This window comes from Rhinolophus sinicus, linkage group LG14 (genome assembly GCF_036562045.2).
Source record: "Rhinolophus sinicus isolate RSC01 linkage group LG14, ASM3656204v1, whole genome shotgun sequence".
Classification (NCBI taxonomy): Eukaryota; Metazoa; Chordata; class Mammalia; order Chiroptera; family Rhinolophidae; genus Rhinolophus; species Rhinolophus sinicus.
This window is the reverse complement of record NC_133763.1, coordinates 31,205,014-31,217,241: the sequence shown is the minus strand read 5'-3', so window position 1 is coordinate 31,217,241 and position 12,228 is coordinate 31,205,014. Positions and strand designations below refer to the sequence as shown.

At 40.8% G+C, this 12,228-nt stretch overlaps 1 protein-coding gene across 8 annotated transcripts in view; it reads right to left on the bottom strand.

Moving 5' to 3' along the window:
* The window catches only part of RIPOR2 (RHO family interacting cell polarization regulator 2), a 185,064-nt gene that overhangs the window by 36,739 nt on the left and 136,097 nt on the right, over positions 1–12,228 (bottom strand). For all 8 annotated transcript variants that reach the window (XM_019716822.2, XM_019716819.2, XM_019716820.2 and 5 more), the window contains exons 6-8: positions 11,958–12,011; positions 8,628–8,777; positions 5,102–5,165 (exon numbers count right to left, since the gene is read on the bottom strand). In XM_019716822.2, the coding sequence (XP_019572381.2) occupies positions 5,102–5,165; positions 8,628–8,777; positions 11,958–12,011 (268 nt within the window). The remainder of the gene's footprint in view (positions 1–5,101; positions 5,166–8,627; positions 8,778–11,957; positions 12,012–12,228) is intronic.

The window sequence follows — 12,228 nt, the reverse complement described above, 5'->3', positions numbered from 1 at the left end:
GTGTCACACAATGTGTTTTGCCTTCTATGAAGAGTCCTGTGAAGTTGTGAGACTGTGGTACAGTGACTCGGCTTCCCACCAGTCGGATGAGCATCGCCAGGGTTACGGTGATGGCGAAGCTCCAGGCTTAGAAAAGCACCTGCTGTTGCCCTTATCTCCCGATAGATGGCAGCAACCCAGCAGGCCGTCAGGCCTCCCCACTCACTGAGCCAGACGTCCATTGAGAAACAGTAACAAGTAAAACATAACAAGCCACTTAAAAATATCTACTGAAATAAGAGCAGAATTAATGAAGCTGATTTTCACTAATAATTTTCTGGAGGATTTAGCCTTTTTTTTTTAATACTTCTGAAAGAAAACATAATTGACTGGTTTTCTAATAAAATACAAAGTGCTCTTTAAAACCTCTGCAAATTAGTTCACAATTCATCTGTTGTCTGTCTACCTGTGCAGTAACAACAGAAGCCTGATTTTAAAAAAAAGATTCCCCCCCAAAAACTGATAAAAAGTTGATTATCACTACACAAAACTAGTGATTAAGGTGCTGGATTAAAAGGAAAAATTGGTGACTAAAAGGGAAAAATTCTTTGAACTTTTTCCTTTCAAAATTACCAGACATTTCATACCTGAAGAACTTATCCAAATGGGAGAAAGGTGCTTGGCAGTGATGTGCTTGAGCGTCTCAGCCCTTGTTATTAAAGCAAACTTTCTTGGAATTGCTTTAGTGGTATTATACTGGCACCCTGATTATAACAAGAATGTAGCAAATGGCCATAGCCAGGCCAAAAGCGTTCTGGGGCTCTGCTTCTTAAGGTTGCAGCTGCTTGTGTAAGCCATGTGTGACAGTGGGTGCAGAACTGAAACTAACAGTGAGGCAATTAAATTACAGCCTAGTGTCCTTTAAACCTGGATAAGGTTCCTTTCTACCACTGGTCTGAAGCCTGCTAGGATTCTCACAGCTGGAGAAAGCTTAAAGTTTCTCAGCAGCTATGTGATTACTGTTGCACTGACTAAAAAGCGTTGTTATGTCCACTCAAAAGACTGTTGTGGAGTGGGGACCAGGGGACTTTATTTCCATGGCGCATCTTCCTGCAGCTCTTGAATGTTTTACCCTAAACATGTATTACTGATAAAAAAGCTCCTCCACACCTTGCTTGGAAGGCCCAGATATGACAGTTTGCTCAGGGACCTTCCTGGTAGAAGGTCCCTATTTTTCCTAGTTCTATAATGATCTTCCTTTCCAAGAGTCACACATTCTATTCCAAGGAAAACAGCTGTACAACTGAACAGCCAGGAGCTCCTGTTACAAGCCTTACTGATTTATTGACCAGGAATAAATAATGCAGATTTATGAGCTCACTGATAGTTTTTCCCTCTCTGGAGGACTGACCTGCCCCAATGGCTGTAGGGGCCAGCAAAGGCTTTTGGATATACACACTCCCTGGAACTTAATTTGAACTGAGTAATAATTAGGAGGGAGAAGAACTAGTTTTCCCTAGGAGATCACATCTTTTAACCTCCATCCTGGTCAACAGTTCCTCGGTTTGGCGCTCCCTTTTTAGCCTGGCATTTGAGCCTCTTCAAAGGCTAGCCCTGCCTAATTCTCCGTCCTCTTCTCCCAACGAGCCTTCAGCCTCACCGACTCTCTGTCATTTCTGAACATGCTGTTCCCTCTTTGGTGAGTGCTATTCCGGTGCTGTTCATCAGCCAGAATGGTCCCTCTCATTCTAACTCAAAAGGTTGCATTTGGGAGCCTTCCTACTCACAGACACTCACAGACAGGTGAGAGGCATCCCTCTCCCTCTCTCCCCCAGGCTCTGGTCACACTATTGGCCCAGTAGGTCACTTATTCCACTGAATTAAAAGGCACTGGCTCATACATCCATTTTCTCCAGTAGACTATGTAGAACTCAAGGCCAAGGACAATCAATCAGGATGTAGCCTAGTGCTTGGCCAATAGCAGGAGCTCAGTAAGTGTTTGATCAATTGTCTTCATCATTTTACCTCCCTACTCTTCTCCCCACTCCCAACAAAAACAGTTGTCTATGTGTTGGGCGTGGGGCAAAAACAGAAGCATGGACAGATGTGGCAGAAGGAAGTTGGGTTACGAGGCCTGAGAATGTTATGAAATATCCTGTTTATGTCAATGCGTATGTTGGGGTGGTTATTTTTACCAGAATGAATAACAGATAAGAAAGTAGCTAATTATAAAGATGTAAGATTTCTTGGCAGTGTGAGAGGGCTTTCCTTTATTAAGAGAGAGAAGAATTTCCATGGGGATGTTACCCTGGAAAGCCTTCACAGATGTAGTTTCTGAGTTTTTATGTTAGATTAGGGAAGTGAAAGTAAGATAAATCCATAATGAATGAGGAGAATTAGGTCAGGTCTAAGAGACCCCCCTGGAAGAAAACTTGAGTCCAGATAGAAGCTAAGGACACTGATCACATAGGAAAGAGACGACAACATAGAGAGACAGAAATGGAAGAGTAGGAGCCACAGAAACTTTTCAGTCCATCATGATAACCCATTATAACCAGAGATATTTTGGCCAGGTGGCCAGGTCCAGTGGATGGCAGGCCTCCAACATCATCCTCTCACTGACCACCAGCCTAGAAGTTCCAGATCTGATGGGCAGGGGGTCCTTTTGCTCCTGCCCCACTCCCAGGTGCTTGTGTGCCAGGTAGAAGAAGACCTTCCCATAGGAGAGGCCACCCTTTGAGCAACAGTTTGTTGTCTGCTCAGTTCTATTAGGACTTCCTTACTGACACGGGGCAGGGTTGGGATGTACTAGGAGCCAAGAGCCCTGGAATTCAGTTTCAAGTTTGACTCCAACTTATGGTATGACTTCCGGGGCAGGTCATTGAACCCACATTTCCCATTGATAAAATGGGGAACTTAGCACCCTACCAAAAACTGATGCACTTGAAAATAGTGAACACCAGAAATGGAGGAAATATGGTAGTCCTTGTATTAACAGTGAGGAGATTTGTGTGATCTGAATCGCTCTCGAGATTCCAGGCTCTGACTGTGTGATCTGCATAGATGGTACTTGAGTGTTGAGAGCAGGAGAGGGAAGTGTTGAACACTGATTCAGAGCACTTGTTTTCCAAATTTAGGCTGCTGACAGAATCATCCTGAGAGAGAGAGAGAGAGAGTGTGTGTGTGTGTGTGTGTGTATAAATATATATATAAGTATATATTTATATATATATATTTATAAATATATATAAATATATATATATATAAATATATATAAATATATAAATATATATTTATATATATTTATATATTTATATATAAATATATACACATATATCAGTATATCTATAAATATATATGTATATATTTATATATATATTGCATATATATATATATGCAAAAAAAAGCAGTAGTTCGCTGTAATCAGAAGTGTCTGGACGCTGATGGTAACCACTTTGAGTACCTCTTGTAATTGCAGAAGTCAAACGTGACTTTTGGTATCAGTATATATTGAGTATTATAATTTTAGTCCAGTTTTCCTTTATTAAAATGTGTATACATTTTTTTGGTGCTCTCTCTCTCTCTCTCTCTATATATATATATATATATATATGTATATATAGATATAGCTATATCTACATATATAGATAGATATATATATAGACATAGCTATATCTATATATATCTATATATTTATTTATTTTCCAGGCCCCTCCCCACAACTTGCTGGGATAAGGGCAAGGCCTGAGTGGTTATAGAACCACTGACTCAGGTGAGGACCCAAAATGAAGGGAATGGACCTAAAAAACTGAAAAAGCACAAATGCTGACCTCAGTGGTAAAGTGTTGAGACTTAACCTTGAATAACAAACTGCTTCACTATCATATCTGCTAAAGAGCAGAACACACCATTTTGGGGGCTGAGAGTCAAGGTCGTTTTATTCCAAGTCTACTCATGTCATGCAGAGTACTTGACAAAACCGTTTTTCGCCTGAGTTAGATGACTTATTCAAAAATGAAGCTCACCCCCTTCTCTATTCCCTTAATTGCAAAAAGGACAAGAGGGTGATTAAATCCCCATTAGCAACTGAGGGATCAAGCTGCTAAGAAAGCTCAGAATACGATTTGCACAAGCACAGCCTTCTTTGCTGTTGTCAAATGGGCCAAAACTCAGAAAAAAAATGTACTTGCTGTGATGGCTGCTTACTTGACAGCCCTGCTGGTCACTGAGCTGTAAATGTGACAGCACCTGGGTGTAGTATAAATCAATAATGCTTCTAGATCAAAACTTTCTGGAGAAAGACACCGGGAAAAAGAAGAAAATGCACAGTCCTCTGGGGGTTTAACAGGGAAATAAAATAAAATTAAAAAATTGAAGGTAGTTTACAAGGAGCATGGAGCATAAAGGAACAATTTAAATCCCCCCACGAAGAAGCTGATAGACAAATCTAGAATGTGTGACGTTCTGCACGACAATGGTTTCTACGACAAGTCAGTGGCAGGACACAAACAAGGAGGGGTCTGTTTTAGATTAAAGGAAAGCTAAAAGATACACCTAATGACCAATTGTGATGTAATTTGATTTGAACAAACTAACTGTACAAAGCATTTTTGAGACAACTGAGGAAATGCAATAATGGAATGGATTAATAACAAAGGCCTATTCATTTTATTTGATGTGATAGCACTTAGCATTGTGATTCAGTAAGAAGATGTCCTTATGCTTTAAGAGATGCATCTTGAAGTGCACAGGGGTAGACTCACATACCTAGGTTTCATTTTGTCAAAAGACTTCTATTTCATCAAAGGAAAAACAAAGAGAACAGATGAAGCAAATGTGGCAAAATCTTGCTCATTATTAAATCTAGGTGATGGACTTATGGGGGTTCATTGTAAAATTCTCTTCACTTTGTGTATGTTTGAGATTCTGTCATAAATATATAAGTGTGTAGGTAAGTCAAGGACGAGAAGGCTCTAGAGCATCAATAAATGATCATAAGCAGGAAAGACAGTGAGTGGCATACAGTGTCTTTGCAAGGAAAATAAAAATAGCGTGTGCTCTCAAAATACAAGGAACTCTGTGGAGATGGTTTTTCACCCTCCCTGAATGGGGAAAAGAATACCTTTCATCTTGATGGAGAACTCCCCCAGCAGATTCTCCAGCTCTGCTTCAATGGTGCACATATTCTGGGAAGGGTACAGGAGACAGGCGTTAGAGCTAGGTTTCTTACACGCATGAGCTCAAAGCACGTGACATTCTAACAACTTGAACAACAAGAGGCATTTACCTGCTTGCAATGAGCTACACAGCACTGCCAATGAAACATTCTTGACAAAATGTTTAACCTAGGTCTAAGCAAGCTTTTTAGAGCATAGAACAAGTTAAATTGTATCATAAACACATGAATCCAGAATGTGGAATATTTTATAAGATGTGTCCTGGATTCTACAAAAAAGCAGTATCATGGAAAAAAATTCCAGACAAGAGAGACCAAATTAAATGTGTTAACCTGGATTGCATCCTAATTTGAAAGATAATAAACTAAAATAGTTGTAAAAGACACTATTGGGCCAAATAGAGGAAATTTGAAAATGCACAGGATATTTGTTAACGCTATGGGATGACTGCTAATTTTCTTAGTTGTGATAATGGTATGTGGTTATATAGGGGATACACATATTACATAGGTTACCATTAGTATCTGTGCAAAAAATATTTATGGGGTGAAATATCATGATATCTACCACTTACTGTCAAATGACTCAGCAAAAATAAATAAATAAATAAATAAATAAATAAATAAATAAATAAATAAGAGCTTATGGAAGTGGGGAAGCAAATATAGCAAAATGTCACCAATTGTTAAACCTAGGTGAAAGTATGTGGTGTTCAATATCCTAGTCTCCACTTTTCTGTAGGGTTGAAGTTTTTCTTTAAAAAATTTGGCACAAAAAGAGTATAGGGGCTCAATTCTACTCAAAGTGAGTGAGGCAGAGTTCCTGCTGCAATGCCACAGCACCCCAAAAATGATTCCTGGGTCTGACCAGAGTCTGTCTTCTCACTGTAATGTAAGGGAACAGTAGAGGCAGAAAGAACGACACCATTTATGCTTCAGGTTAGCTATGTAACTACCTTCACCTGACTTGCTCAGTATCTGAGGATCTAAACAGAGCAATCAGAGGTAGAAATCAAAAGGAGAAGTGCTGTGGCCAGGGGCTGTCTCAGTGAGGTTCTTCTGCAGCTTGGCCAGTTAAGCTTTTGGTGCCGTCTCTGCTAACCTAAGCAGCAGTCCCCATCCCAGCCCCTGGAGTGGCCTCTTCAGGCTTGTCCCGTGGCAAGGCTGGAGGCTTGGGGTGGCCTCTCCTAACCCACAGCCAGCTCAGTGAGTATGGACAGAAATGGCTTTCACACGAGTATTTTTTGCTGAGGATTGATTTATAAGGCTAGAGGTTCTGATTCTTATTTGTTCCTTTGTTCATTTGGAGGTCCCTCTCCTGAAAGCTTTTAGTACCTCAACAAACTTAGCAACGCTGGGGGGAACTTCCTGAAGTTTGAGCTCTGTGCAGCTTGAAAGCTTTGAAAACAGTCTCGGTGTCGTAAACCAATTTTCTCCCTCAGAGCACTGGGCATCTCCGTGATGGAATGAATTTACGGTTTCCAGAAATATCAACAATGTTATCATATATGTCAAGATTGCTGCCATGTCTTGGAAAATGGGGGGCAGCTAGTTTAACACTTGAGGACATCCATGGTCAGAATTTTCTTCCGTCTCACCCAAGTACCCATTGATGAATATTGCTGCACTTGCAAAGGCACCCAGAGCATCCTGCCCTAACTGTCCTTTGTGATAAAATCCTGTTTGTTTTTCTTGGTTATGTGAAGGTACAAAATCACTTGATACCAAGTGATGTATGAAGCCACAGAAGTCCCGGACTTCTTTTTTCTCGAAGGCAGCCCTTCCTCTTGCTGAAATTACACCCTACATCTTTGAGTTTGTGAGCAAAGTATGATGCCATGTCTTGGCCCTTGACCAAAGGTGGGTATTTCTGAAATGACCTGCAAATGTTCAAGGACAGGCAGCTCCTACAGGCGGCGGGTCAATTATCTGCTTGGGGACTGTGAACAGCCTCTATAATTGGCAATAGCTCTTGATTTCAGAGACATGAAGAAATGAGGTCTAATGAATTGGGGCTGCTTCTAAGCCAGAGGTTCTCAACCTGTGGGTCCATCAACTTGGGTGGGGAAAAAATGTCCCTATGTCATGAAGATGGAAACAAGCCATCACAGTATTACTAGTGCCTGTGACTTTGACACTGACAGAAATCATATATATGTTCATATCACAACATTTCTTGCAGATACCTTGAAAAATCACTGATATTCTTCACTCCTTTGAATTTCACAATTTCGAATAACTAGTGCCACTGGCATAGATCAATTTAATTTGATGTGTTAACAAAGCAGCAACATAGCATTGTATCACACATTTGATTTTTAAAATATTTTAATAACTGTACTGATAATAATGAAACAATTATATTTCAATGTAATTTGTTTCCTTTGAATTCCTATGTATTTTAGTTTCTGCATTTAAAAAGCATTATTCTGAAAGAGGCACTTAGGTAAAGAAGCCCAGTTTTAGACCATGAAGAGACAAAGTTAGTGTAGACAAGAGACAGTGCTGGAGTGTACATACAAATCGATCCTGCACAAGTCATCCAAGAGGTTCCCCCCAATCCCCATCCCCGCCAATCCCAGGGCTGAGACAGATGCCCACCTCCAGGAATTGTCCAAAGACCCCCATCAGGCTGATGACTTCACTCATGAAATTTGACCTCTGTACGACTCATGGGATAGTGAGAAGTGCAGCTTTAATAATTCAGTCATTTCATCAAAGACATTGGTATTAGGTGACCCAGGGAAAAGCAAAAACCTCCCTGTGTCATGTATTTGGGCCCAGAAGACAGTGAGAAACCAGGACAGCACACTTCTGTTCAGTGTCCTTTGTCTCATTTCTTTAAGATAGAAGGGGAATTTCTTACAATAAACTGATCATAGGCAGAAGGGTTAGTGACACCCAACACCCATGGCGATCTTAACCACAAGGTTCAACTTCTGGGGATAAAGTTCGATGAGACTGTATACTAGAATTTGGAAGTACATTTAAATGAAAGAAACCAGGGCATTGTGACTTAGTCATTCACTGAAATCATCAAAAAGCGTTTGTGGTCCACTTGTGCAGACACTGTATAGGGCAGCATGGAGCACGCACAGAACTGCAAGGCTGGGTCAGTGAATGGCTTTGTAGTGACTAACATCTTGTGGTTTTACAAGTGCATGAATAGGCTTATTACAAGACACCAGGGATGATTCCCTGACAGGTGACTCTTAGGGACTGATGAAGGCATATGCTCTGGAGTCCAGTGAAGGCACTAAGAAAAATACAACCAATGAACTACCCAAGAGTCATTTTAAACAATTCTACTGACAGCCTCAAAAAAGAAATAAAAAGCAAGAGAGGCAAATAGTAAAATGTATCTCTCTGAAGAGCAGAATGAGGTTACAGGTTGCCATCCCTTTTTCTTGGCAATTACCCACATTCACAGCAGGCCAGGTGGGGCTGGGCAGCTGAGCAGGTGAGCACATACCTCTGTGTACTCTTTGTAGCTCCGGTTGATCTCTGACAGACTCTCCCGGGCGGCCTTGCTGGCAGGCGACATTGCAAAGGCTTGCTTCATTTTGCTGGCACCATCTTGGAGGCGTCTTTGGATACAATAAGCTTCATAGAGCTCATCTACCTGCCAGGATCAAACAGGAAACACAAGTGAGGCAAGTACTGACCACACTTGAAAACAGTTACATAGGTCATTGTTAAGTGCTTAAAGACACTGTTCCAGGGCCAGCCGGGCGGCTCAGGCGGTAGGAGCTCCGTGCTCCTAACTCCGAAGGCTGCTGGTTCGATTCCCACATGGGCCATTGGGCTCTCAACCACAAGGTCGCCAGTTTGATTCCTTGAGTCTCCCAAGGAATCAAGGGATGGTGGGCAGCGCCCCCTGCAACTAGCAACGGCAACTGGACCTGGAAGTGAACTGCACCCCCCATAACTAAGACTGAAAGGACAAGAACTTAACTTGGGTAAAAAAAAAAAAAAGTCCTGGAGTACACACTGTTCCCCAATAAAGTCCTGTTCCCCTTCCCCAATAAATCTTTAAAAATAAATAAATAAATAAAAAGACACTGTTCCTGACCTCAATGAGGAGACTCTTGGAGAAGTGTCATCCTTTTAGACAGATACCTATCATTTTTGTTTTAGCCACTATGATTCATTTTCTACTTCAAAGCAGATTTTACTCTAAGTCTTTTTACCCAATTACACAAGATGAAAATGAACTTAACATGCGTGGACTGTGTGAGACTATGGGGTAATGAAGATAGGAGCCTCCTATATATGCAACAAACACTAGAAGAGTTTATATAGTTTCACACGAGGTGGAAACTTTGTAGTATACTCGGCTATTACCACTGTATTTTAAGACAGAGTGTCACAAGGTGATAGTCACACATTCAGATTTAGCATTTTTTTTATTAAAAAAGAACTAGAGACTATTTACTGAAAATGATTTTTGTGAAGTCTTGCTTGGCTCAACAATAAAGAGAGAAAATGAAGTTAGGTTATTCTTAAATTAGGGTGAAGCACAATTGTCAAAACTTATCCAACTGAACACTTAAGAACTGTGATATTTCTTGTATCTAAATTATACCATAATCAAAAAAATAAATAGAAGCAATGGAAATAAAAATTTTCCCTGCTACACCTCTACATTTATGCTTCTAAACAATCATACACCCTTTGCAAATGGCTACTGATCACACTCTATAGAAGCCTGTTATCACTTAATGGTTCTCAAGCAGGGATTCTCAATCACCCAAGGATATTTTGACACCAGGGGACGTTTGGCAATATCTGGACACATTTTTCAGTGTCACAGCTGGGAGGTGCTACTGGCATCTAGTAACTGGTAAAGGCCAGGGTTGCTGCTAAACATCTATAATGCAGAGGACAGTCCCCCTACAACAAAGAATTATCTCCAAATATCAGTAGTGCTGAGGTTGAGAAAACCTGTTCTAAAGTTAATTCCTGATGATATTTATCTTTGTTGTCTTATACTATTGTTCTCATCAAATAGCAACCTATCTTAGCCAAATGGAGTTAAACTTTAGGATAAAGGATAACTGTACTCATCTGAGCAGAAACCGGCCCATCTGCAGGTAAGCATCTGCATTACCTATAAGCCAGCAGTGGCTCTCATCAAATAAACTAATTAACTGACTCATTCAATTAAATATAATTTGTTAGGCACCCTGTGTATATGGTGCTGCAAAGAGAGTACGACCAACCTTTAACAGCCACTGGGATTGGCATCTCTAACAATGATGCACACAAGATGGATAAACACACACCTGCCTAATACTGATTTGGTTTTCTTGCTTTTTTCAAATTAAACAGTGAGTAACTTGTCAAAGCTTGCCTGCCACATAAATACCTTCTAATGGATGCCATTAATAAAAATGCAGGTCAAAAATAAAACTATTTTTGAGTTTAGCAGAAACAGAAGCAATTTCAGATCTGCCTAGGTAATAGATACCTTTCAAAGTGGGAATGTACAAAGGTAGTAGCATATACATATGGAATCATCATAGAATTTTAAAAGAAGATTCTTAGGATCATCGAGACTGAATACATGTACCTCCCGAGCCCCATTTCACAGAGTAGAAAGCCAAGGTCCACACAGATGGTACAGCCCAGTGAATATGATGGGGAAACTGACTTTAAAATGGTTCCCTGCCACGTGGAACTGAGTTAAATGGTGGCCCCAGCAGAGAGAGAAGTCCCCAGCCTAAGCCCCAGCCCACTTCCGCATAACCCCCTCCAATCACCTTGAGCCAATCACCAGATGACACCTACCCCGTCCCGGACTCAAGGAAGTCCCCAACCCATAAAAACCTGCTCAAAACCTTGCCAGGGGCTCAGTCTTTTGGGAAGGATCCCGCTGAGCCAGCTGGCGTAATAAAGCTGTGTTCTCCCTGATCTCTGCGTGCCGCTAGAGTTTCTCAGTCCTTGCCGTTTTTCTGCAACAAATACGGGGCAGAGCTGTGACTAGTACCTAATGCTTCTGACTCCTAGTAGAGAGATCTGCTAAACCCCGCAGTCTCTCCACTTGGAAGAGAGTTTGATGTGTGTAGATGGGAACAGGAATTGTGACTGGTGTGATTTAGTATCTCCCAATGGGAGACTTTTTCTAGGTTGCACTAGTATCTCCTGATGGCGTTCAGAACAAGGATGACAGCCCTGCTCCCCACTAGACTGACTGGACCATCCATAAGCTATTTGTAGGGTTCAAGGCTGGATATCAGGGACCCTGACAAACTGGTGCATGTCTAAGGGGCACTAAAGATGAAAAGATAACTGGAAACCATGCCACATAAAGAAGAGTGGAAGGAGCTAAGAACTTGAGAAAGATTTAGGGAGGTACTGACAGCTGTCTTTAAGTGCTTTAAAGGCCTTCATGAAGAAGTTTATGTGGTACAGGTTGTATGTGGGACCATACTGAGAAGTTAGGGAAGCATGACGTTTTTGTAGGGTCAATTTGGTTCAGTCTTATCTCTCACCAGACTATCTTGAGACCTAGCCCGCCCTCCACCAGGCATGCTGCGTGTTACATGGGAATCTCTTAATCGTGTTTGTTGAACTGAAGTAGAGTCATAGCTGTGCTAGATTATTAGGCTCTCCAATCTCATTTCTTCTCTATTTTCTTCTCTATTTTTATTGCCTATTGGAAGACTTGATTGCGAATCAGCGTAGGAGTCAATTCAATAAGAAATTCTCCATGGACTAGATGCTATGCTTAGGCCAAAGTTGTATTGATCAGTAAGTAAGAACTGAAAAACAGAGGCAAAGACAACAGGAATTTCAATACCTTACTAATGTGAAACTCCAGGCGTCTCATGTATCTCTCAATCGTTTTAATTTGCTGGAATTAAAAGAAGAAGTTTGAGAAAGTACAGCCATTTACAGTTCAATTAATCTAGATATGTGAGAATATCTTTATCATCTCATACTCAAAAGAACCAGAAAAGGCTAAATATTTCCCTCCTATCTGTTGCTATTTTAGAGATTCCCTAGTATTAATTTGGGAAGTATTTTTAAAAAATAGTGAATAAATATTCTGAGAGATAAACTTGAGTTGG